Below are 24912 nucleotides of genomic sequence, written 5' to 3' on the forward strand. Positions count from 1 at the left end.
TGCAGAAGTTGATTTGGCACTTTAAACCTGTGATTGACACATCTCAAGAAAAGCTCAGGGTTTACAGCTGGTCTCTCAGTTCTCTCAGGCAAATGTTTAGTTGAGAGTTGTTTGTGTTGGGTCTCTATTCACTCTTCCAGCAATCACTCAATTAAATTAAATAAATCAAAATAATCAATTGTTAACATCCTGAATCAATGTTGAGTGTGTGCACAAGCTTATACTTTTAAGAATGATGACAACATCTGAAATATTGGAATATTCTGCAGTCAAGTTACTTGAAAGAATCATAACATTTTATAACAACTTGGATGCTTTGCTAATAAAGATTATAGCACTCCAAATATGTTTCCATTTCCCATCCATTATTTGCCTTATGCGATCCATCTCTTCCCTTCTTTTTCTGGTTTTCTCTCTTTCTCCATCTTTGTCAATAGTCTCTCCACAACTATTTGGATTGTGTTTCTTCCCAACCCACTTCCAGTAAATACTTCATCCCTTTCTCTAATTTTCTCCTTCTCTATCATATCTACTCTAATAAATCTATTTTCCACACCAGAGCTCCTAAAGGTCCTTCTCTTTCCTCGGCTGAGTCCTCCCTCGGTAGTGGTTGACAGGCCCTTTGATTGAATCCACCCCATTTCCTAGAACTGCCAGGGTCATCTGTTATGCTTTTCATCTTAATGCTAATGCTAATGCTGATGCTGTTAGGAAGTTTAAAAAACGAATGATACTTATATTGTACAGATCATGAAATCGCTTCTCTCCTCCAACTCATCTTCTTCTCTCCCTCTCCCCTCCTCCTGCTCCCTCTCTATTCCTCTCCTCTCTTTCGTTTTTACTCTCTCCTCTCCCTTACCATCCTCCCTTTCTCCTCATCTTTCCCTCAACCCACCCCTCCTCTGTCCTCACCTTATATCCAATCTCTCTTTCCCCCCCCCCATCATTCCTCCCCCTCGATGCCTCTCCCCCTCGCTCAGTCTGCCTTCACTGTTCTCACCCTCTCCCTTTCTCTTACGCCTCCCCTCCCTGTCTTGGTTCAAATGTCTCCCTTGATTGACCTGAAAAGTTGCATTGATTTTGCCTCCCCTGTGCAATGCCATGGGAGATCAACTAGCAAAAACTGCAACCAATGAAAAGAAATCTCTCCCCGCAGCACCACCATTGCATCACTTTCTATATCCCCTGGTAGAATAATAAACATTGCTTCAACTCAACTGAGCAAAAAAACAAATCAAAACCCACCCACTGAGCAAAGATTGGGAACCGAGCCAATGAGTGTATATCCGTAAACAACCCCCCAAAAAATGACCATAAGGCCAAATGCAACCCCACAGCATACGACCACAAACACATAGCAGAAGTTCCAGGTTAAGACAACAAACCTTCTCCTCCTCACCACTAAGCAGAAATTCTGGCATAGGATCACAAACTCTCATTCACCCCCAACCACCTCCATCTCAAAAATTGCTGGTTAGGATATTAAACCAGCATTCACACCAAGACTCCCATCCGATGATCGAAACGCCCCCCCATCCCCCCACCAAAGGCCGAGACTACCCACCCACCTCCAGATGGTCGAGAACCCCCGATGGCCAACCTCCTAACCATGGTCGAAACCCTTCCCCATGGTCAAGACCCCCCTGATGGCTGCCTCCTGCATTAGACATCCCCCCCTCTCCGATGTCCTCCATGGCCCACGATCTCTCCCTCCCTGCCTCCTCTCCGATTCCCAGCTGCCTTCCCTCCCAAAAGGCAGCCAGCCTGTCAATCTGGCTGGCTGTTGCGCGGAAAACCCAGAAGGAAAAATAATGATCTTGAATTGAGTTGCGATCGCAGATTGCGACGCACTTAATTGACTTCTGGGTTCCCCGCGCAAACATCTATCCACCCACCGCTGGGTTCCTGGCTCCGAGTAAAAACCATGCCCCAGATCTCCTTGGGAGGAAGAGAGAGAGAGCTAGACAGATAGAAAGGTATAGAGTAAGAATGTGAACAGTACTTCCCTCTGGCTAACATGTTTGCATAAAATTCCATTGTGTGCTATTTTAAAGTAACTATTAACTCTTGTAAAGTTTGATTAAACCCCTGAGAGAGAGGAGAAAGAAACTGTATAGAATGCATACAAAGAGTGACTTAGGCAGAGAGGAGACCCAGGGAAGGGGAGACTTACAAAAAGGAGAGTGAGTTAACTAGTTGCAGACAGAATAAAAAGATACAGTGATGACAAGGAAAGTGTGTGACAGCCACAAAAAGAGAAACAGGCACACAGAAAGAGTAAACGACACGCAAAATAAGAGAAAAAGATATTTTATTTCTTATCTTCTTATTTACTTTCAAACTGCAAGCACCTTTCTAAACCTTGCTGTAAGTTTCACATTTGGGGTAAGAAATTTTTTCATACAATTGTTATTTTTCTCTCAATCAGTTTCTTTCCCATCTTTTTTCTTTTGCACACGTACTTAGTTCTAATCTTTTTTCCTTCTTCCTATTCATCAATTTGTTTCTTTTATTACCTTTTTTCATTTATTTCAGATATAGCTACAATTTTACACTATTTATTAAATTTTGATTTTTTTTTTCATTTCACTTTCTTCTTATTTTTATTTCCCTCAGTTTTTGTTGCTAAATAATATTTCACTTCTAATCATAGAATCAAAGAAATTACAACACAGAAGGAGGCCATTCATCCCAATGCACCTGTGTTGGTACTAACTCTTCAGCTGAAGTTATCTGGTCACATTTTCCTGTCTTTTCTCCTTATCCTTTTCAATTCTTCCTTTTCAAATACTTATCCAATTCCTTTTTAAATTTTGTTGAATTCTCTGCCTCAATAGTCATTTGTTGTCAAACATCCGGGAGAAAAAAATTGGATAGGGCCTATTATTGGGGGGGGGTAGCGCGATCCACTATTACCCCGCGCCCAATGGCCCCTCCGCAGGCAGGACGAGATTTTCGTGAGGCCTGAGGACTTACCTTCAAGCAGCGTTCCGAATCAGCGTTGACACGAGGATTCAATGCAATTCGAACTTTCCACCAGCAGGGGGAGCCCCAATCTCTTAAAGGCAGGCTGTCTCTTAAAAATCTCTTAAAGGTAGCTGGTACCTGCTATTTGCTGAAAATAACAGTCTGCTGTCTGCACAGAGTCTGAACAGAGATCAGACATCACACATGCAAAACACAGATGCAGGTCCCGTCCCGATGTTTACAAACTAATGAGTTATGTTAAAATATTGAAGAAAGGTTGCGCACTACTAAATCCCACGTCCTCCAATCTGAATGCCAGACCTCACCAATCTGCCAAACTGAGTTGGTACCAGGCCTACGAGAGTGCTGCACCAAGGGTCTCTGCTGATGCACTAGAGATCTTGGAGCAAGAGGTGGACAGGAGGGACATCCTAAGCCGTGTTGGGGGTGGGGGGGGGGGTGGCAAGAGGCCCACCAGACATATACCCAAAAGGGAACGAGGTCAATGCCAGGCGCACAGCATCATGAACATGGATGCAGTGCAGGAAGAAGTTCAATGCTTTGACATGAGTGGTCAAGGTGAGTGAGGTCAACTGTCAAGTGGCGTCTCTTACCAACTGCACCACTAGCCGCATCCACTGTTCCATGCACTACACACCCCACCATCCACATACCAATAAACTCTTTCAATCAGTACTCAACTCTTCCAATCAGATGCTTCCTCTCACCCTTACACATTACCACTGTTGCAAGCCGCCCACTCACAACTCACAGATCATGCACACTGGCTGCTATTCAACCATGACAGGCATATTACCCAGACACACATCACGCTTTCTTGCAGGAGAAGGTGGTGCATATCAGGAGGCAGCAAGTGGCAGTGGCATTTAGCCCTTAGAGCCTGTTCTGCCATTCAATGAGATCATGGTGGAACTGTGACCTAACTCCATATACCCACCTTAATCCCACATCCCTTAATATCCTTGGTTTACAGAAATCTATCAATCTCAGATTTAGAATTCACAATTGAGCTAGCATCAACTGCTGTTTGCAGAAAAGCGTTCCAAACTGCTCCCACCCTTTGCGTGTAGAACATTTCGTAACATCACTCCTGCACGTCCTATCTCTAAATGTTAGGCTATGTCCCCTAGTCCTAGTATTCAAGTCTGGGAGACCTCCAGAAACAGTTACAAATATCTCGGTAGCCAGAAGCAATAATCCAGCTACTAACCTGTAAATCCTGCATGGTCCCTTTAAATAGCAGTGGTGGGGGTCCTCCAGGGACTCTAAGACACGTTCAGATGGTCAGGGTTAAGACTGTGCGTTGAGTTGAGTGTTAAGTCTCAAAATGCTGTCTATGACTTTAAATCAGCGTTGCACACTGTTTCCATTTTCTCCTTACTTTACAAGCTTCCGGCATTTGGTATTTGCACATGTGCTAACTCCTATACCAAGATGACTTCTGGCGCACGTCACGCTGGAAACATGCATGTGCAGCCAAGGCGCCATCTTGGATGTTGGAGTGGCCGTGCAGCGCCCAAACAATCCATCCAATTTAGCATCCCCCATGTTTTAATAACCCTCTGTGTAAAAAAAATTCTTCTAGATTCCCCTTTGTTCTTCTCGTGATAATTCTGAGCCTATCCCCCTGTTACTGATTCACTAAGCATAGAGTCATAGAGTCATAGAGTTATACAGCACGGATAGAGGCCCTTCGGCCCATCGTGTCTGCGCCGGCCATCAAGCCCTGTCTAATCTAATCCCATATTCCAGCATTTGGTCCGTAGCCTTGTATGCTATGGCATTTCAAGTGCTCATCCAAATGCTTCTTGAATGTTGTGAGGGTTCCTGCCTCCACAACCCTTTCAGGCAGTGAGTTCCAGACTCCAACCACCCTCTGGGTGAAAAAGTTCTTTCTCAAATCCCCTCTAAACCTCCCGCCTTTTACCTTGAATCTATGCCCCCTTGTTATAGAACCCTCAACGGTAGAAACAGCAGTAGAAATAATCTTTCATTCTTTACCCTCTGAAAACCATTCATAATTTTGAAAATGTCAATTATCCCCTCTTAACTTTCTCTATTTCACTGAAAAAAAATGTTTCAACCTTTTCTTTATCATTATAACCTTTCATTCCTGGTATCATTCTAGTGAATCTTTGCTGCACCCTTTCCATGGCTCCAATATCCTGTCAATAATGGGGTGTCCATCACATCCCTTCTTCATATTTAATGACCCTGTCTATGCATATTACCTTCATGTATTTTGTAAATTTCTTTGCCTCATTACTTTTTTCTTTTGCACCTACTGTTTTTATTTGTTCCTTTACTTCAGGAATTTATGTGAACAAGCTGACAGTGTGCTACCAGACAAATTAAAGCATGTACAGTTGGTTAAAATGTATACTCATGTAAAATGCACAACTGCAGCTTTAAACAAAAGAAGGAGTAACAAATACAATAAAAGATGACTTTAATATACAGCTGAATAATTAATAAATGAATTGGAGGCTGAATGTTTCAATTTGAGTTATGTTGGCCAGTACTTTGGAATAAATGAAAAACAACTCTGAGGCATTGCAGCACTGAAAGACTAACCTTCATTTTTTGTCTTGACTGTGGGTAGCAGGTCCAAACTTTTAAATATTTACCCTCAAACATGAAGGGCATGTTTTCCTATTTTGTGGAGAAATAGTCAATGACCCTTTTTTTTAATAGATTTTAATGGCTCAGTATTAAACTGGTAGCTGGGCACAATTTTTTTTGCAGGCGATTTTGTAAAACATAAATTCATTCGTGAGAATGCCAGAAAACCAGCCATTCATGATGCAGCTGTAATAATACCTCTTTCACACTTCTCAGGCAGCTAGAATGCCATAACTGATTGATATAACTGATGAAAAGTCTTGTAACAAGGTTCTGCATTCTGGTACACTTGTCCATAATGGCGCCATAAAAATGGAGAAAATCCTAATTTATTCACAAGACTCAGTCTTCCCAAAAAATATCCAGTTTGATTCCTAATAGCTGCCGCTTCTCATATGAATTAATTATTATGAAACTGATTTAAAAAGAAATCTGTACAGTTTCTACACCATAAATTGTAGATCCCAAACAATTATACCTGACACTGCTTGCGTCTGTTGGCACTAGGACTGCTAAGACTGTGCCAGGCAAGAAGGCGTGTCTAGCATTTTTTTCTCCATGATCTCTTCTATTTACCAATGCACTGACACCCATTTAGTAAATAGGAACAGAGGTTTGCCTTGTGAGACTGGGTCAGTAAAGTGCCCAGCCACTTGTTGCATTTGGAGGGGGATATTTAATAGCTGCTAGCAGTATTTATGTATATAAATGTCTAGATGTAAATATTGCATATTGCAAAAAGAAATCCATGAGGGATTAGATTAGGAATATTGGATATCGAAGTAAAATCTGGAATGTGGAGTTACATGCAGCAAGAAAAGAAAATAGAAAATAGCAAGAAGAAAATAAGAAGCAGAAATCATAAATCATTGTTGACCATACGAGTGACAGTGCCTATTTAAACCAAAGGAAACACAAATCCTCTCCAAAAGGTCAGATATCAGTTGTATATACAATACTGAACAAATATTATGTTCACCACTTGTTATGTTTATGTTTGTCCATTTCCCCTCTTGAGCTAATATGTAGTTTTTTGTATACAATGAATAGCATAAAACATGTAGCAGTTACTATATAATTAATATCAGTTATGTTGCTTCTCTATGGGAAGTAAGACTAACAGGTAAATGCTGTGGAAAAACTCAGATAATTATGTGCATTTTTTCTTGATCAAAGCATGCCGTATTACAAAATCATTCAGCATAAAACCACTATAACCTTTCCATGTTAGCCAAAAGACAGTGATGGCACTCTAACAATTTTCTTTAACAGTCGATAATTGCCACAGAACCAACAACATGAATTTATAATTAGGGCTGCTTGCATATATTTATACAATTTATGATTGTACCTTTATTGCATTTGTAAATTTAGTCTATAGTTTCTTCTCATTACAGCTTCTAAGTCAGCATTGTCATAATTTCATTGACAAGGGGTAACAAGGACTGTTAATACTGAGGGGCTTTTTGTGTCTTTTCAGGTAAGGGGATTGAGGAGGTCAGTGAGAGCATTGTTCTATCAACTGCTCCCTGGTCTGTTTAGCTGGAATGCGTTCTGCTAGCCTTTCTTCTTGTGGTTCTCCCTTGCCTTCATCCAATTCTTCTTCGTCTGACAATGCCTCTTTTTGTTGCTGTGTCTCCTCCAACTCCAATAGTCTTTGCATTGCCAGGCTGTGCAGAATGCAGCAAACTACAGAGATGCAGTCCCACTTTGTCTGGGCCATAATGTCGGAACCCCCAGAGCGATCAAACCCCCTGAATCTTTGCTTCAAAATGCCAATGGTATGTTCTATGATGTTCCTGGTGGTCGTGGCTCTCATTGTACCTATTTTGCTCAGGTATGGTGGGGTTGCGTTGGCCTGTCATCAGCCACATGTGGAGGGGATACCCTTTTCCCCTAGCAGTCATCCGATGATGTTTCTGGATGGGTGGAAAAGTGAGAGAAATGGATGAGTGTCACAGAATGAAGGCATCATGGCAGCTGCCGGCGAAACTGGCACAGGCTTATCCTCCTGCGGTGATCACACACCAGTTGAACATTGATGGAGCGGAAACTCTTCTTATTCACATAAGCTGCTGGCTTGTCTTACGGTGCCTTGATAGCTACATGAGTGCAGTCCATTATGCCCCGGAAACGACGAAAGCTGGCCACTGCTCCAAATCCCACGACCTCTTTCATTCAGGTAGTTGGCATCCATCACGAAGATAACGTACTGGTTTGCCCTGGCAAGGAGGACATTGGTGACATGTTTGTTGCAGCTGTGCACTGCAGACTGGGAGATACAGGTGATGTCCCCTATTACAGCCTGGTAGGAATCTATGATGATAAGGTTAAGGGTGATGCTGACTTTGCCACTGGCAAAGTCTGGCCACATGATTCAGCAGGCAGCAAGTCCTGATGCAACAGGCAGCACAGGTCAACAACAGCCTGCATGGTGAAGGACAGCCTCCACCTGCACTGCTCCTCAGCAATATCCAAGGAAGTAACTCTTGGCTTAAAGAACCTATGGGCTGCCTATGGTCTTCTATGAGAGCCCCCCTTCACCTGCTGCTTGTCCTGGTTGTTGAGGCTGCTGCTGCTCTTCTTCCTCCAACTGTTCATCCATCCAAAGGAGTGAAGCAAAAGCAGCACCCATGATAAACAGTGAGTACTTAATCCGGGTAGGTAAGTGGTGAAAATAATCAGAAAGAAGCAAAGTAGAAGCTGAGAACTGCCTTGGAAATGCAATATTCACAATGGCATACAGATCACAGATCTACGTGGCTGTACAAAAGAACATAAGATATAAGAGCAGGAGTAGGCCATACGGCCCCTCGAGCCTGCTGCACCATTCATAAGATCATGACTGATCTTTGACCTCAGCTCCACTTTCCTGCCCAATCCCCATATCCCTTGATTCCCCTAGAGTCCAAAAATCTATCTATCTTAGCCTTGAACATATTCAATGACTCAGCATCCACAGATCTCTGGGATAGAGAATTCCAAAGATTCACAACCCTCAGAATGAATAAATTCTTCCACATCTCAGTCTTAAGTGGCCAACTCCTTATCCTGAGACTATGCCCCTTAGTTCTAGACTCTCTAGCCAGGGGAAGCAGCCTCTCAGCATCTACCCTGTCAAGCCCCCACGGAATCTTGTATGTTTCAATGAGATCACCTCTCATTCTTCTAAACTCCAGAGAATATAGGCCTATTCTACTCAATCTCTCCTCATAGGACAACCCTCTCATCCCAGGAATCAATCTAGTGAACCTTTGTTGCATCGCCTCTAAGGCAAGTATATCCTTCCTCATATAAGGAGATCAAAACTGTACATAGTACTCCAGGTGTGGTCTCACCAGAGCCCTGTACAATTCTAGTAAGACTGCCTTAATCTTGTACTCCAACCCTCTTGCAATAAAGGCCAACATGCCATTTGCCTTCCTAATTGCTTGCTGTACCTGCATGCTAACTTTTTGTGTTTCTTGTACAAGGACACCCAAATCTCTCTGCACATCAACATTTAATAGTTCCTCACCATTTAAAAAATACTCTTTTTCTATTCTTCCTACCAAAGTGAATAACCTCACATTTCCCCACATTATACTCCATCTGCCACCTTCTTGTCCACTCACATAATCTGTCTATATCCCTTTGCAGACTCTTTGTGTCCTCCTCACAGTTTACTTTCCCATCTAGCTTTTTAGGTGAGTGCTCCTTTAAATTCAGCTTGAAGTCATGTCAGTCAGTTTGTGAAGCTAATTCCGCCAGCTTTTACTTAATGGGTTTACCGTTGGGCGGGACATCTGACCCGCCCAGTTAAAATCACATGTGACGTCATCGGGCCCTCATTTGAATGTATTAATGAGGCTCCTGCTGTTTCTAACTGGTGTTTTTCCGATCCAAGTCAGCACTGAAGTTAAAATGGTGGTCGGCTGGTTTCCAGCAGGAACAGGGGAGTAAGTGAATTGTCCCAATTTTAACCGCTCACCTGCCCTGTTCCTGCCTGGCGGGTAGGGTTAAAATCAGGACCATTGTTTTGAAAGGAGAGGGGAATTACAACATGTAACACACAATATATTATTCTGATGCTAAGGTGGCACTCTATTTAATGGACCTGTTGTTTTAAGGCCATAAAGTCTGCTTTGAATAGGTAAATTCTGAGGTCAGTTTGAGGCTATTTACTGTTAGATACAACATGAGGTCAATTAATGGCTAATTTCTTTCTTAGTGTTCTTAAGATGCTATTTCTCCATTGGTAAGTTTGCTATCTGTTCAGCTATAATTTGTTTCTGTTTTAAGAATATGATAATTAAATCAAATAGAGGCAAATATGATACAAACTTTCATTTCTGATAAGCACACTTTTACTTTAAGGACTTTATATTATTTTGTTAACTAATATACATTTTCCAATATTGCATGTGTCGTCAAAGCAAACAGCAATCTACTTGAGAAGCAAGGTTACACGAAACATATTCGAAACAACGAAGTGGATAATCATGAAATATTGGCATAACCAGAAAAGATTAATATTTTTTGTATCATAGCGAGAGTCAGAATCAGGTTGTGTAAAAACAGTCAGGGCTGTAGTCACTCTTATACTTTAGGTGTAAATAATCCATAAAGTCCATTATTTGAACATCATAAGCTTCACAAAACATTCAGATATGTTTTTCATAATTGCTAAAACAGTATTTTGCATTTTTAATGAAACAGATATTAGCCCATGACTTCAAATTTCTTTGAGCTACTATTGCTGTCCTCACATTGTATAAAAAAATATGAATTTTGAAATATTTCAAAATAATTTCACATTTGGTGCATACAATCCATTGCTAAATCATATCACTTTATTAGATCATTAATGTGTCACATTGGTGCAATTTATTAATTTCTACATTTCTATCAAATAAACTATAATTAAGCTTTTTTTATTATGTATTGAGCTCATAAAATTTTCATTTCATCCTCAATAAAATATTGCCATTAAATTATCTTGGTTATAAAGTCACGATTTTCCTAAAACACATTTGAATTGTCTACAGTATTACTGTACTTTTATCGGACAGTGACATTTATGATTATCTTTAAACAGTAAGTACTTGCTGTGCTGATACTTTGAAATCATACCCCACCCAGCCCCCCCACACTTATGAGTTGGAGGCGGCGTGCCCGCCCCCCCGCACAATTCTCATCAGTTTCTCCTAACTGATCTTCAACAAGGCCTTAACAGTCCTTAACTAGGAATTATATCTTCTTGTTAATTTTGTTAACACATTATAGGATGGAAGGACTTGGAATGGCAGTAGAAATGAATAAAAAGTTCATGATGAATTTCTACCAATCCTGTTCACTCAAACTTAATACTCAAAGTAAAATATTTCTCTAAGGGGTGGAAATTACTCTATGTGCTATTTTTAACAAATTGGTTGATGTATTAAGATGAAATTCCTGTGTATGTTATATGACTATTAAAAGCACAGGAATTTCATCCAAACACGTTAGCCAACTCATGAAGAACCACAGAATGGTTTCTACCCTTAAGAGAGTTGAAACCTTTTTTAATACAATTTGATGGTCATACCTGAAACACTATAATATTACATTTTATTAATAATATAAAATTATAAAACAAAACATTAATGGATAAGGAAGTCAGTTAAAGCATGGTATGAAGTTTAGCCTGAACACTTTTAAAATTCCCATATCATTTCATACCCATTTATCAAGCATGATTATTTGTAAGACTCAAATGCCCCTGAGTACAATTTGAAGGTTAGCCTCTACTTTTACTAGTAATGCAGATTATCAATCTGGGCATTCAACCGATGATAATGCACTCGACCACTATAAGTATTTCCCAATTGATGCAGCAAAATGATTGTGCTTGCAATTAAATGTCCCAGAAGTCAAATAAGTTTACAGTGAGTGTGTGACGGAGGCAGCTTTGAAATGGAAAAATGGTAACAAAATCTGGTAAAGTTTATTTGTGAAATCCTTGTAAACAAAATTAGAATTCTATGTCAGGAAAACTACATATGAAATCAGAACACTTTCTATTTCAAGTACTTGCAACTTAGGTATAGCAAGGGATCGTTGCAGCAGCAATCTCCCTCTGATTAGTCCCAATGATAAGCCCTAACCATTAATTTCAGAAGAGTGCCCCCTACTGCACCACGCTCTCATTTCAATTTCCCACACCAACCCTTCTTATTGCCTCTCTGGGTAAGATAGTCAATTTAGTGCTAAATTAGTACTACCTTTCTGTCGTGGGTTGATGCTCCACTAGAAGCTCAGTTGTGACTGTGATTCATTTCACATTGGACTCTTATAACCAGAGGACAGAATGACTATAATTCCATTAGACTAGGTCAAATCCAGGTCCCCAAGTGAAAAGACAGTGTGGTAACCTTATGCCACCACCTAGTTTCCTGCACCTAATTTTCTTATCACTTTTACTAAGCATCTTTGTGATCTCTCTCAGTGAGTTTGCCAATTTAGTGTCTATCAGCACTGAATTATGGGTAGCTTTGTACTATCGATGTTTGCTCATTTTGAATTAGATTGGGGCATCCCAAACAGTTGGGATTATTGTAGCCAGCAAAGAAAGGAATAGTCTAACCCTCTGTACCACTCTATCTCCACCCAACAATATACAATAAATAAATCTTGAACTAGTTCAATATAATCGATCTGATAGTCCTCAGTTTGTAAAAATCAGGCTTAGACGTTCTATCTTGAACTTTTAACAGATCCACTAATGGAATTACCATAGCAAATAGACTTTTTAAGTGGGAACTATGAAAAATGAGGATAAAAAGTAGCAGCCAATCATGACCATTTACAGTAATGTTTTTTCACACTTTTGATGTGGTTTAATAACCACTTAACCCCCATAAATTTGAAAAGTCATAGAATGTAGCTGTGGAATGTAGAATATTGGTGGAAATGATTCAACAACAGAAGTAGAAGGCTGGTCTCAGTGAGAAGGCTTTGCAAGTGCCACTGAACACAGACATGGTGAGATGACAGCACATTTTTGGTGGGGGAGGACAGCTTCGTAATAAAAAGAAGGTCACTGGCAGGGTCGATGTTGTCTCTTCCATTCGGAAGAACTTGTAGGAGGCCCAGAAGAAGAAGTAAGAAGAAAAGTATAATGGTAAGACATGAACATCACTGTAAAATAGGGGCACAGGACGTATTTTCACATCTGGAAATGTAGATGTAAAAGAATTTTCATTGGTCAAATCTCCATGTCTCCCATCCCACAATTCCAAAGTTTAAAGCCAAAACTCTCACATAATAAGAGGGCACAATGTACAACAGATAGTGAAGCCCATGGTGGATGAGGAAAAAATGTGAATTTGTTTGGCTGAGAGTTTGAAAAGGATTGAGGCTGTGAAGATTGGAATACCACAAAGGACTTGTGGTAAATTCCTTAACTATCTTAATCAGATATTCTAAGATTTGTATGTTACATTTCATGAATACATTCATACATATTGGTTATGTACAAGGGCATGTGATGATAATAAGCCTCAACTATTAATTTCAGAACAGCAAAATTAATAAGCCACTGGATAAGGTTTTTAATCCACTGATAATATACTACCTGCTGTCTTCATAAATCAAGGAGAACCCATTCGACTATCAGCCACATCCAAGGAGCACCACACACCTAAGCACCTATTGTCACCACCCCACTCGAATGTGGAAGCATCACAGGTAAACACACTACAGGAGATGTTGATACGGATGAAAGTGAAACACAGGGTGAGACACAAAGCACAGGATAAGGCACCGTGCACTGGTAAAACACTGAGCTCTGGTGAGAAAAGGGTAGTAGCCGTGATGCTTAATGAGGGGAAGAATCCAGCTAGCATGGGAAGGAAGCTTAGCAGGCTGGATCCCAATGCTGATTTATATGGGGGTTCAAACTTTAATGCTCCTGCTTTTATACGGGTAGAGTTAGAACAGCACGACCATATTGAGAAGCCACTTGCCTCCTTAAACATGACACTGGAAGGTAGTCTTGGTAGTTTGGAGGAATCCAGCTCTCAGCTACGTACTGTCAGCACATGAGTGATAGTATGTAGCAACAGCTGTTTGTTATGCAGTCTGTCAATGAGCATGTGGCAACACCAGCAGCATCTGCAGTGGAGATGTCATTTACTCCGGCCATAAGAACAATAGGAGCATCCCTCATGAGTGTTCTCATTACTGCTATGGAGGCTTTGGGGTTCAAACTCCAAGGTGCAATGATGGCCAGCTGAAGAATAGTTGTAAGCAACTATGATGGAGTTATTCCAAAATCTCCTGGATGTCTACAGTTCTACATGGATCAGTGAACCTCATGATGAGATGCCTTCCACCAATGGCATATGTGGAGTATCAAAAGTGTGGTCAGTTGACACTCATGACAGCAGCAGTCCTGCACAAGTGAGAGTTGTGACTACAGTACCAGACACCTGATATTGGTTCAGAACCTTCAGGGTTAGTTGCACCCAGCCAGCCACTAGTGCTACTCCTTTAACCTGGACAGCATTTAATATTAGGGCTCTTCCACAACCAGCATGGAGAAGTTTACAATACAAAGAGCAAATACAGCAGCAGAACACATTAAACACACAAGCCACTAGCACTGCACAACTGAATTTAATTCACTAGGACTATATCTTGCAGTCTGTCATTCTTGCATTGTGCAGAAAATAAAACAGCAGTGTCCAAAAGCCAAACAAAATGTATGCTACACAGCAAAAAACAAATGGGGATGACGAACTGCTGTTCTATGATTGTAAATACATCCAAAATAAAATATTAGTACCCAATTGCAGAGCTCACTGGGAGAAATGAGCAATAAGACACTATTGCACCATCCTCCCTGCCTGTTATGGCTGTGCGGCTACTTGTTCTTGCTGAACTGGATGTAGCCAGGGTGCATGCACGGCAATACTGGGCTTCAGTTCCTTCCTTAGATGAGCAAAGAGCCTGACTCGAGATGCCCCAATGGATGTCTGGAAGATTGTTTATGGCATTAAAGTCAGGGGCAGCAGCGATCTTCGCTGTCACTGGCTGTGCATTACAGGTGGTTGACCGTCCCTGCAGGTTTTTGTCGGCCAGGTGCACAGCTCTGTCACAAAATTCCTGGTATGTTTAAGTATCCTTAAGCACTGTTTCTCCACCATTTCTGGGTAGCCGGTTCTACTGTGGTAAATTTGTTGCCTGAAATAGTACCTGCTGTGACTTAAGAGCCTTCTATGCCCTCTGTGCGCTCAGATCTCTCCCTCTCTTTCTCTCTCTCTCTCTACTCTATCCATCGCAAAGTGCCTGACAGGCTGCTATATCCATGCTTGTACTCAACATACTCCAGCACTAATCACTGCTGGTGCACTGCTCATAATTCTTCAAGTTTATAATCCTCACATGTGCCAATGCTGAACTCAGCTTTCAATGTGTCTACAAGGAATCTTGCACAGGTTACTCATTCATAACCTTTAACAAGGTCTTACTTAAAAAGTTCAATTGACATTTTTTTCCAACTTTTTTCAATAACACATTTATGAGGGGTAGGAGTGCTGAAAACAGGGGTAACTAAACTTACTGCCTGTTACTCTCATCACTCTTCACTTACATCTACCTTTTCATAAATCTTCGCAAACAAGAAAGTCAGTCATTGCAAATTTAATATAATTCTAAAGTGGCTTATTTCTTAGTTAAAGTATTTATTTTCTAAAGTGCCAAACTCATAAAATTAACTTTATTCTGATAGGAATTAACTTAATAAATCCATTTTAAATTCCTGTAAAGGAACATGGATTTCTCCTAATTATACTGCATGCCAGAGTCAGAGCCGTCAATTGTTGTTGTCGCTTAAGAATTTCAATACCTGATTTGATTAACCAACCATAAATAATGCTATGGAAAACTCTTCTTATTTTACCCAAAGTGCAATGTAGGAAAGAGAAGGACATGGAGCCTAAGTGTAGATGAAAACATTTCAATGTTACAAGTTGTATTCATCCACAGCTGTAGAACAAATCATGGCTCAAAGTACATGGTAGGGTCAGCACTGGTGAGTGCACTGCTGCATTTTACTCACCAGTACAATTGCCGGCATCTTGTTAAAAAGACTAGATTCATATCTAGCATGGGTGGAATCAGAAATTTATGAACTGAGGGGCCATGGGAACAATATAATTTATTAATATGCCCTGGGACTAAAATGCCACATGTGATTAGTTGAACAATGATATTATGTGATGAAGTCGTTTCCACAGCTATCTACAAATGAACATCAACATTTAGTTAATGTCAGTAACCACTAGAATAAAGACTATCGGCTGGTATCAGAAAACGCAGTCAACAGATGGCAACGAACAGGTGGAAAAGTTTCTTATTTTAAAAAGTTAATTTAAGCCCAATTGTGCACTCAAATTATTGGGACTGCATTTTAAAAAATAATAAGTGTGTGCAATGATGTCCTTAGCTTTTGATCTTAGCCATTCTAAATTTTAGGTGAATTGCATCTGGATGTTTTGCCAATATAGAGCTCAAGGAAAGTTAATAGGTTGAACACTAAAAATGTCTAGGATGAAGCACTAATATTAACTGGTTGTTAATATTTCTCGAACAGAACGCTTTTGGATCTGTTTCATATTTAAAAATGTAAGATAGCACCAGCCAATCGAAGAATCTAACGACAGTTTCTCAAACGGGAAAAACCCGACGATCTGTAAAAAGTATATGAATAAAACGGTGTTACTTACCTGACCAAACCACTGTACTGAGAGTAACTTTGCGAATAAGTGTCTGCCATTGCTTTAGTTCCACCTTGATAACCCAAATATGTAATGGGTTGGTACCAGGTCACTGGTGCTGAAGAAGTGGACGGCATGGTATCATCTTGAACCAAGAAGCTGCAATTGAGTCCTGATTCATGGTGGGAGAGACCATAGGAATCTGTAGGTTCAGTCTTAAACATTACAGCATCTTCAAGTAGCTCGCCTCTCATGATGGGTCTTTGCTGTTGAGGGGAAACGGAATAGTCAGTAAAAGGGGAATAGCCAGTGGGCATGTAACCGAACGTGTTGTTGGGATCCTGGCTCATGTTGACTGCCGGGTGCGATTCAGATTGGATATTCCTTTCACCTTTCGAGTTGGGGGAGCCGCCAGTCTCCGCAAAACTGTACGAGCTGGAAATGTCCGGGATGTAAGGAGCGTGGTCACAATCCTCGTTGGTGAGAAGTTGGTGAGTACGCGCGGCGAGATAGATCGGGTTGAGTGGCAGGAAAGGGAAACGGAAAATATTCAGAGGTGACAACTGGCCTCGGGGGCTTGGGTGACAGCCATCATCTCTATCTTGGCAGATATCTGATTTCATGGACTGGAGAGTCGCGGCAGCTCCGCCGTGATCTGTTGAACTTAGACTTTCTCGAGGAGACACTTTGCGCAGTTTGGGCTCTGTGGGAATATTCCTATCTGTGTTGACCAGCGACCAGGAGGTAACGGGAACAGTAGGGGTGGACTGCTTTCCCGCCCCGACACCTTCCGAGCTTGTTTCACTTAAACTTAGATCGCAACTTGTCCACGTAGAAGGTTCAGGCACGTCACTGAGATTGGACACAGACGACAAGACCATGCTGTCCAGATGTTTTGGAGAAATGTTGCTTTTCTCAGAGTCAATCTCAACCTTTCTATCCAAAGCTGCCGTGAGGTCAGTCTGGGGGAGCAGGTCGTCCATGTAAAGCCCCATTGAGTCGGAAACCGCCTTCAGTAAGTCTGTTGTGCACCTATCTCGGGAACTAGTTTCAGAAGGATAAGGTAGAACTTTGTCCGCTGTTTCCTTCTCGTCCATGTTTTTCATTCCACCTTGCTCCATCCCACTGGCTGTAGGGTGTAGTGTTCGCTTTCTGGCCGTAGTCTTGATTCTCAAGTTTGAACTCCGCCAACAGCGACTCTGCAAGTTTCCTCATGCACCAACTCCATCCCACGCATCTGCTCACCTCACTGTCAAAGGCGTCAGGGCAGATCTTAATACAAACTTTCATTTTCCATCCAACTATACAACTTTTCACTGTCTAACTCATTTTAATTAAAACTGACATGTTTAAAGACTGAGTACTAAAACAAACCCGAAAATTCACTGAGATGAATTAAGTTAAGGATTTCAATATTTGTTTTAAATATGAACTGTGCAGTCTAAGCATCTCCACGCTAACTTATAGATTTATTTGAAAAAGTTCGCAAATATTTGGAAGCCCGATCCCCGCCGACTGTTTGACAACAAATCCAGATAAACCCAAATGAAGCCCCCTCGCGTACATCACAAATATTTGGAGCAGCCTAATTATTACAGATGCCTGTTGGGGGAAAGAATTTAACAAACTCTGATATTGTTGGAAGTGGGTTTCTTTTTAAAGCGGTAGCCACATGCGAAGAATGTCAATATAATCTCCCCGCTTATAACTAAGGTGTTTTTATTTTATTCGTTTCGCTCGGCTGGAGAGTTCCTACCTGAACGTATGAGAGTGTGATCGGCGCCGTCTTGCTGTGGTTTTCCTGCCTCCTTCCCCTCACTGTCTCGGCTCTCCCTCTATCACGTGTTAGTGAAGATGTGAGACTTTACGTACTGTACAGCGATCATCACACGTCACAAAAAGTTTACTCCTGAAAATTTTAACTTACAAGGTGGAAACATCCGGGGTTATTTTTTTTTTGCCCTCCATCTCTTTTATCTTAAAGTTGTTTTGTCTCTTTCCTTCCCCCCCCCCCCCCCCCCCACGCAGTGTTTGTCAATTTCAGGTCAACATCAGCCCATTCAACAAGTCAAGCGATTGAAACGGCCACTGATGTGCTCCGGGTGAATTGAGGTGAAAGTGTCGCTAAATGCGCCTCTCCTGTTTTTTTTAAAAAAACCGCAAGAGGGGTCGTTTAGGATACAAATCCTAAACTGCACTTTAGTACTTTCTCAAAAAAATTCTCGAAATAGTAATGAAGTTGTTACAGGGTGAGAAGCAGACACCTGCCTCTTGAATTTAGTCACCAGGGGGGAGACGGCGGAAGTTGCCTGTAACAGTTTTTTAAAAAATGAATACAGAATATAAGATTTAAATTGCGTTACACACGTCAGTAGCGATAATGTAAAAATCCTATGTTGTGTGTCAAAAGGAACTTTTGTCTGCATTTGGCAAAATGCCGAGAAATTGTACTAAATATATGAAAGTTTTTGTTTGCGGAGGGAGGGGGGGAGGTGTGAGGGTCAACAATGGATCACATAAAATGGTTTGTATTTAACTGAAGAACAAGAGGAGGGTCTTCACATGTTTTTCTCTTGTAAACTAACATCTTGTTATCCAAGATCTACAAACGTGACGTGTGAAACAACAAGGGGTGCATGTTCATGTCCTTCTAATCTAGTTGTCGTTGCAACAGCGCTCGTTCGAGACGATGCACTTGACAAGGTCAAGATAGTTTGCATGTTTGAAAGACATTTTAGATAATGAATGTCTCCCAATTATATTTAATTCTCGGTTCAGGGACGAATGAACTTTTAAAGAAAAGAATATAGTCTCAATGCAACAAAAAAAGTGTAATTACAACGAAGCAGTTATTGGATTTATATATTAAAGATAATCTTGAAATAGTTGTGAAAGAAATTGTTGAAAGTGTAGTGCTAACTTCTAAAACAATACTTTTCTCCAATCCTTCCCCTTTTCTCCCTTCTCCAAAAGCCACTAACAATGCTGGCGTTCACTTCCATGTGTACCTGCAGCCCCTAAATTCTCCAACCAAATGGCCATTCTTCACTTGTGAGCTCAATAGGTTATCTAATCGTGGAAGTACATTACAGGTGAGCTTGATACTGTCCTCTCCTGACATTCTCCAGTAGGGGATCACTGGATAGCGATTGGGAGCAGGAACTCTAGCTGTTTGACCCTCCCAAACCCAGAGACTTTAGGGCCAGTTGCAGCATCACTATGACTGGTAATTCACTTGTGAATCCTGCAATTTGGGGAAGTTTTTGTCACACTCGCTATTCATGTGAGAAATTCAAACATGCTGGCCTGGCATTTCCATCATGGCGCACATGAAGTTGCACATGAAGCTGCGCCCATTTTGCCGATGGCGAAAAATGGCCCAGTATCCTCCTGCTCTCATAACGAGTGTAAATTTGCATAAATCAGCAGAAACCAATGGAAACAATTGGGGCCCAACGAAACGCCAAACTCACACCAGTAAATTTCTTCTTTGAGTCTTAAAATTTAATGTTTCAAGTCATTCAGCTATCATTCACGCACATTTTTTTTTATTCGTTCATGGGATGTGGGCGTCGCTGGCGAGGCTGGCATTTATTGCCCATCCCTAATTGCCCTCGAGAAGGTGGTGGTGAGCCGCCTTCTTGAACCGCTGCAGTCCGTGTGGTGACGGTTCTCCCACAGTGCTGTTAGGAAGGGAGTTCCAGGATTTTCACCCAGCGACGATGAAGGAACGGCGATATATTTCCAAGTCGGGATGGTGTGTGACTTGGAGGGGAATGTGCAGGTGGTGTTGTTCCCATGTGCCTGCTGCTCTTGTCCTTCTAGGAGGTAGAGGTCGCGGGTTTGGGAGGTGCTGTCGAAGAAGCCTTGGCGAGTTGCTGCAGTGCATCCTGTGGATGGTACACACTGCAGCCACTGTGCGCCGGTGGTGAAGGGAGTGAATGTTTAGGGTGGTGGATGGGGTGCCAATCAAGCGGGCTGCTTTATCTTGGATGGTGTCGAGCTTCTTGAGTGTTGTTGGAGCTGCACTCATCCAAGCAAATGGAGAGTATTCCATCACACTCCTGACTTGTGCCTTGTAGATGGTGGAAAGGCTTTGGGGAGTCAGGAGGTGAGTCACTCGCCGCAGAATACCCAGCCTCTGACCTGCTCTGGTAGCCACAGTATTTATATGGCTGGTCCAGTTCAGTTTCTGGTCAATGGTGACCCCCAGGATGTTAATGGTGGGGGATTCGGCGTTGGTAATGCCATTGAATGTCAAGGGAAGGTGGTTAGACTCTCTAACTCTCAGGCTCAACATTTTTAAGAACCTGCAATCAGGGAAGCTTTTCAATTTTTAATGTGGACTTATACTTTATCATAAAAATGCATTAAAAGAAACAGAAAATACAGAGTAGGTCTCATTAAGGATAAAGTTTAAAAAACGCTCAAAAAATTGTAATTAAAAGACAAAAAACATGACTTTGTTCCCTGCTGCACCTGAAAATCTAAATTTTTGCATTGCTGAGAGACCCCCGAACAAGTTTAATTAGAGAACACTCATATTTGAGAGTCGGGGACATGGACAGTTTTGTCGGCAGAGATTTGTTCAGATGGAAGGTGTGATGGACGGACATAAAAAATCAAGGTGACTTGGGTGTGTTGTAGATATGCACGTTACTCACTTACGCCCCAAACTCTGCAATCTTTTAAACCATGTAATTTGTTTGCACTCAGATTAGGGGTGCACCTGGGCACAAATGTGAAGGAAACTGCAAGTCGTAGGAGGCTATGTTTAAATCTGCTGGGCGCATTACAAATAACCTCCGCAAACCAAAGGACTTGTGAGTGAACTGCCAGTGCTGGCATTGCTACAATTGTAGTGCAATTGTAGCTGAGATTAGCTAACTTAACACATGCAATGGATCCATCCTGGGACTTTCCTGGTCTCTATGGCTTAGTGTCATACCATACAGTGTACTTATTAACTGAACCATTTAGAGAGTTCATTATATTTTACTGTTACCATCAATGTCTTATGAGATTATTTATTTCTATTTTAAAATCAGGCAATCAATGCAAAACCAATGGCTATGTTCGGAAGCCATTCTGATTGTATGTATACCAATATTTTTTTTAGTCAAGATAATTGAGATAAGGACAGTTAGATTAACTACGTATCACAATTTACAATGGCATAGGCAGCATTTGAGATCAAGCAAGCCTATGGTAGAGATGCATGCTTACAGGACCTTCAGACTTGACAACATTTCAAGGCAAAATAAATAGCACCTTGTTTGTAAGGTAGGGCATGTCAACATAGAAAACGTGAGACAAAAAGAACCAACAAAAATATACATTCTCCTGAATTTTGGATGGCTATGAGAAAAAAATTCCTCATGGAGGAATGATTATGCCTGTAGCAAAGGCATTTGAGACCCTATTTACACAGGCTTTAGGCACAGTTGAAATATCTCTCATGAATGTCCCTGCTGCTTTGGACGGCTCCTTCTGGCCCCTCCAAAAATAAAAGGTTAAAAAAAAACTTCAACCGTTTTCTGAGCGGCCTTCAGCGATCCCTTTAAGGCTGCTCAATACCCGGTACAAATCGTGCACTGAGCACTTTCCGCCCATTTGTACCTCAAAATTCCATTTGGGGTCCTATGTACATCATGGGACCCTGATTTGCATAATGCAAAAGACCTCACCTGAAATGGGCAGGGGCACTGGTCATCTGTCTCAGGACCCTACCCAAGATGGTGGCGGCTGGTGCCCCAGCATAAATGGGGCAGAAAGTGACCAGATACCATTTTCAGGCCACTACCACCCTGTCTACACCAGATGGGGACCCTTAAAATCAGCCTTGTATGTCCAATAAATAATAATTGCAGAGCTCCCACGAAAAAGTGGACAATGAAGTGCTCATAAAACATTTCCCTGACTGCAGTGGTCAGTGTGCTGCCAATGGCTGCTACACAACATGTTGATCCTGAGCCTTCCATAGCTTGAACTCCATCCAAGTCAATGGCAATAATGCGCAGAATACAAAATACCACTGTAATTTTGTTCTCATTCTCTAGGGCATTTTGTAAGACCTGAATGGTCCAACCATCTGCACCATTGGTTTAACACCCAAAATCCCTGCTCAGTGGCTGGTTTCAAATGTGAACTCTTACATTGGTTCTCAGCTGGAATAGAAAGTTATGCAGTGCAGTTATTAGCTATGGTTGCATCAAATAGCCCATACCTCTGAGAAGCCAGCCATCCATCCTTCCTGATTCTTAAAAGACCTATGGTAGGTTTGATTGCATCAGAACAAAAGCAACAAATGCATCCCTCGGGAAATTATGCATTGACACGTTTTCTGGTGGTGGTTGCATACTATTTGCATATTGGTACAATAATGGCCTTTCCTGTTTAAGTATGCCATGGAATTGTTGGTAGGTTTTGATGGCTACCTGCCTACAGTGATTGAGGGCCTTTATTTTCGGCATGCCAGGAATTTGGAAAAATGCTTGCTGCCTTAGCTACTACTACAGATGGTTGCTTTTCATAGAATCGTAGAAGTTTACAACATGGAAACAGGCCCTTCGGCCCAACATGTCCATGTCGCCCAGTTTATACCACTAAACTAGTCCCAATTGCTTGCACTTGGCCCATATCCCTCTATACCCATCTTACCCATGTAACTGTCCAAATGCTTTTTAAAAGACAAAATTGTACCTGCCTCCACTACTGCCTCTGGCAGCTCGTTCCAGACACTCACCACCCTTTGAGTGAAAAAATTGCCCCTCTGGACCCTTTTGTATCTCTCCCCTCTCACCTTAAATCTATGCCCCCTCGTTATAGACTCCTCTACCTTTGGGAAAAGATTTTGACTATCTACCTTATCTATGCCCCTCATTATTTTATAGACTTCTATAAGATCACCCCTAAACCTCCTACTCTCCAGGGAAAAAAGTCTCAGTCTATCCAACCTCTCCCTATAAGTCAAACCATCAAGTCCCGGTAGCATCCTAGTAAATCTTTTCTGCACTCTTTCTAGTTTAATAATATCCTTTCTATAATAGGGTGACCAGAACTGTACACAGTATTCCAAGTGTGGCCTTACTAATGTCTTGTACAACTTCAACAAGACATCCCAACTCCTGTATTCAATGTTCTGACCAATGAAACCAAGCATGCTGAATGCCTTCTTCACCACCCTATCCACCTGTGACTCCACTTTCAAGGAGCTATGAACCTGTACTCCTAGATCTCTTTGTTCTATAACTCTCCCCAACGCCCTACCATTAACGGAGTAGGTCCTGGCCCAATTCGATCTACCAAAATGCATCACCTCACATTTACCTAAATTAAACTCCATCTGCCATCTTGAAGGTATGTAGGTGGGTGCATGAGAAATCAGGGCTTCAGTGACCTGTTTAATGGAGCAGTGCAAGGGAAACTACCGGATTGTCGTAAAAAAAAAACATCTGGTTCACTAATGTCCTTTAGGGAAGGAAACCTCCCATCCTTACCCGGTCTGGCCTATATGTGACTCCAGACCCAGAGCAATGTGGTTGATTCTTAATCGCCCTCTGAAATGGCCTAGCAAGCCACTCAGTTGTTCAAGAAGGCAGCTCACCACCGCCTTCTCAAGGGAAATTAGGGATGGGCAATAAATGCTGGCCTTGCCAGCGACACCCACATCCCATGAACGAATAAAAAAAAACTAGCTGACTCCTGTGGTCTTACCTGTGAATGCCTGGAATCTCACTGTGACATAATAGTTGGGGACATTTGTGACTTTAACTGCCACCAATAGTGCAGAGTGGCTGGTTGATTGTTGCTGCAGATTTTCCTGAACCAAATGGCACATCTCAGTCACAGCTTTCCTGCTGAGCCTCTTTTGCACGGCTCCTTTATAATGTCCAGGTAGCTGACTCTGTTGAGGTAGACCCGCTGCCTGGGGTAGTTCCTGGCGTGAGTCATATACCTCCGATAGCCCCTTTTGCTCCGAGGCCACACTGTCCTCCTCCTCTTCCAACAGGGAAACCCAACAAGGGCCTTTGAGTCCATGCTGTGCATTGTGTGTATTCTCTGCTGGAATACAGGGTTATGCAGAGCTGCACTACATAATTTTGTGACTGCTGTGCTGATATTTTCAACTCCTGATAGCTGTTAAACTGATTAACACCAGCTCTGACCTGGCATTAAGAGAGTCATTTGCTCAGTTTGTGCAATCGGTGGGGAGCTTCACCATGCATCTGTGAAATCGTGGGCGCAGGGCCCATAATTTTATATCAATTAAAATGAATGGAAGGGAAATCGTGAGCAGTGCACCCATGATTTCCCGATATACATGACTGGTGGCTGAGTTTCCATGCTGGTAGTGCAAAGTCAGAAAATTGCACCTTAATTACTCACTTTTGCCAGAACCTCCTTGTGTTTCCAATGCTTGGCCTTTAAGAAGACCTTAACAGAGAGTAATAGATTTTTAATGCCTATTTGCTAAGGTTCATTACTCCTTTTTTGAGGGGAAGTAATTACTAAAAATGTTAAATATGGCCAGAAATCTGTTTTCACAGTCTATTCCACCTCC

General features: G+C 41.7%; 1 protein-coding gene across 2 annotated transcripts in view; it reads right to left on the bottom strand.

Annotated features, from left to right (window-relative positions):
* LOC137323031 (progesterone receptor-like) overlaps nucleotides 1-18191 on the bottom strand; it is a 268780-nt gene extending 250589 nt beyond the window's left edge. For both annotated transcript variants that reach the window (XM_067986390.1, XM_067986389.1), the window contains exons 1-2: nucleotides 18106-18191; nucleotides 16359-17598 (exon numbers count right to left, since the gene is read on the bottom strand). In XM_067986390.1, the coding sequence (XP_067842491.1) occupies nucleotides 16359-17470 (1112 nt within the window). In that variant the 5' untranslated portion in view covers nucleotides 17471-17598; nucleotides 18106-18191. The remainder of the gene's footprint in view (nucleotides 1-16358; nucleotides 17599-18105) is intronic.
* Nucleotides 18192-24912: the final 6721 nt, after the last annotated feature.

The sequence above is a fragment of the Heptranchias perlo genome, chromosome 6 (genome assembly GCF_035084215.1).
Source record: "Heptranchias perlo isolate sHepPer1 chromosome 6, sHepPer1.hap1, whole genome shotgun sequence".
Lineage (NCBI taxonomy): Eukaryota > Metazoa > Chordata > Chondrichthyes > Hexanchiformes > Hexanchidae > Heptranchias > Heptranchias perlo.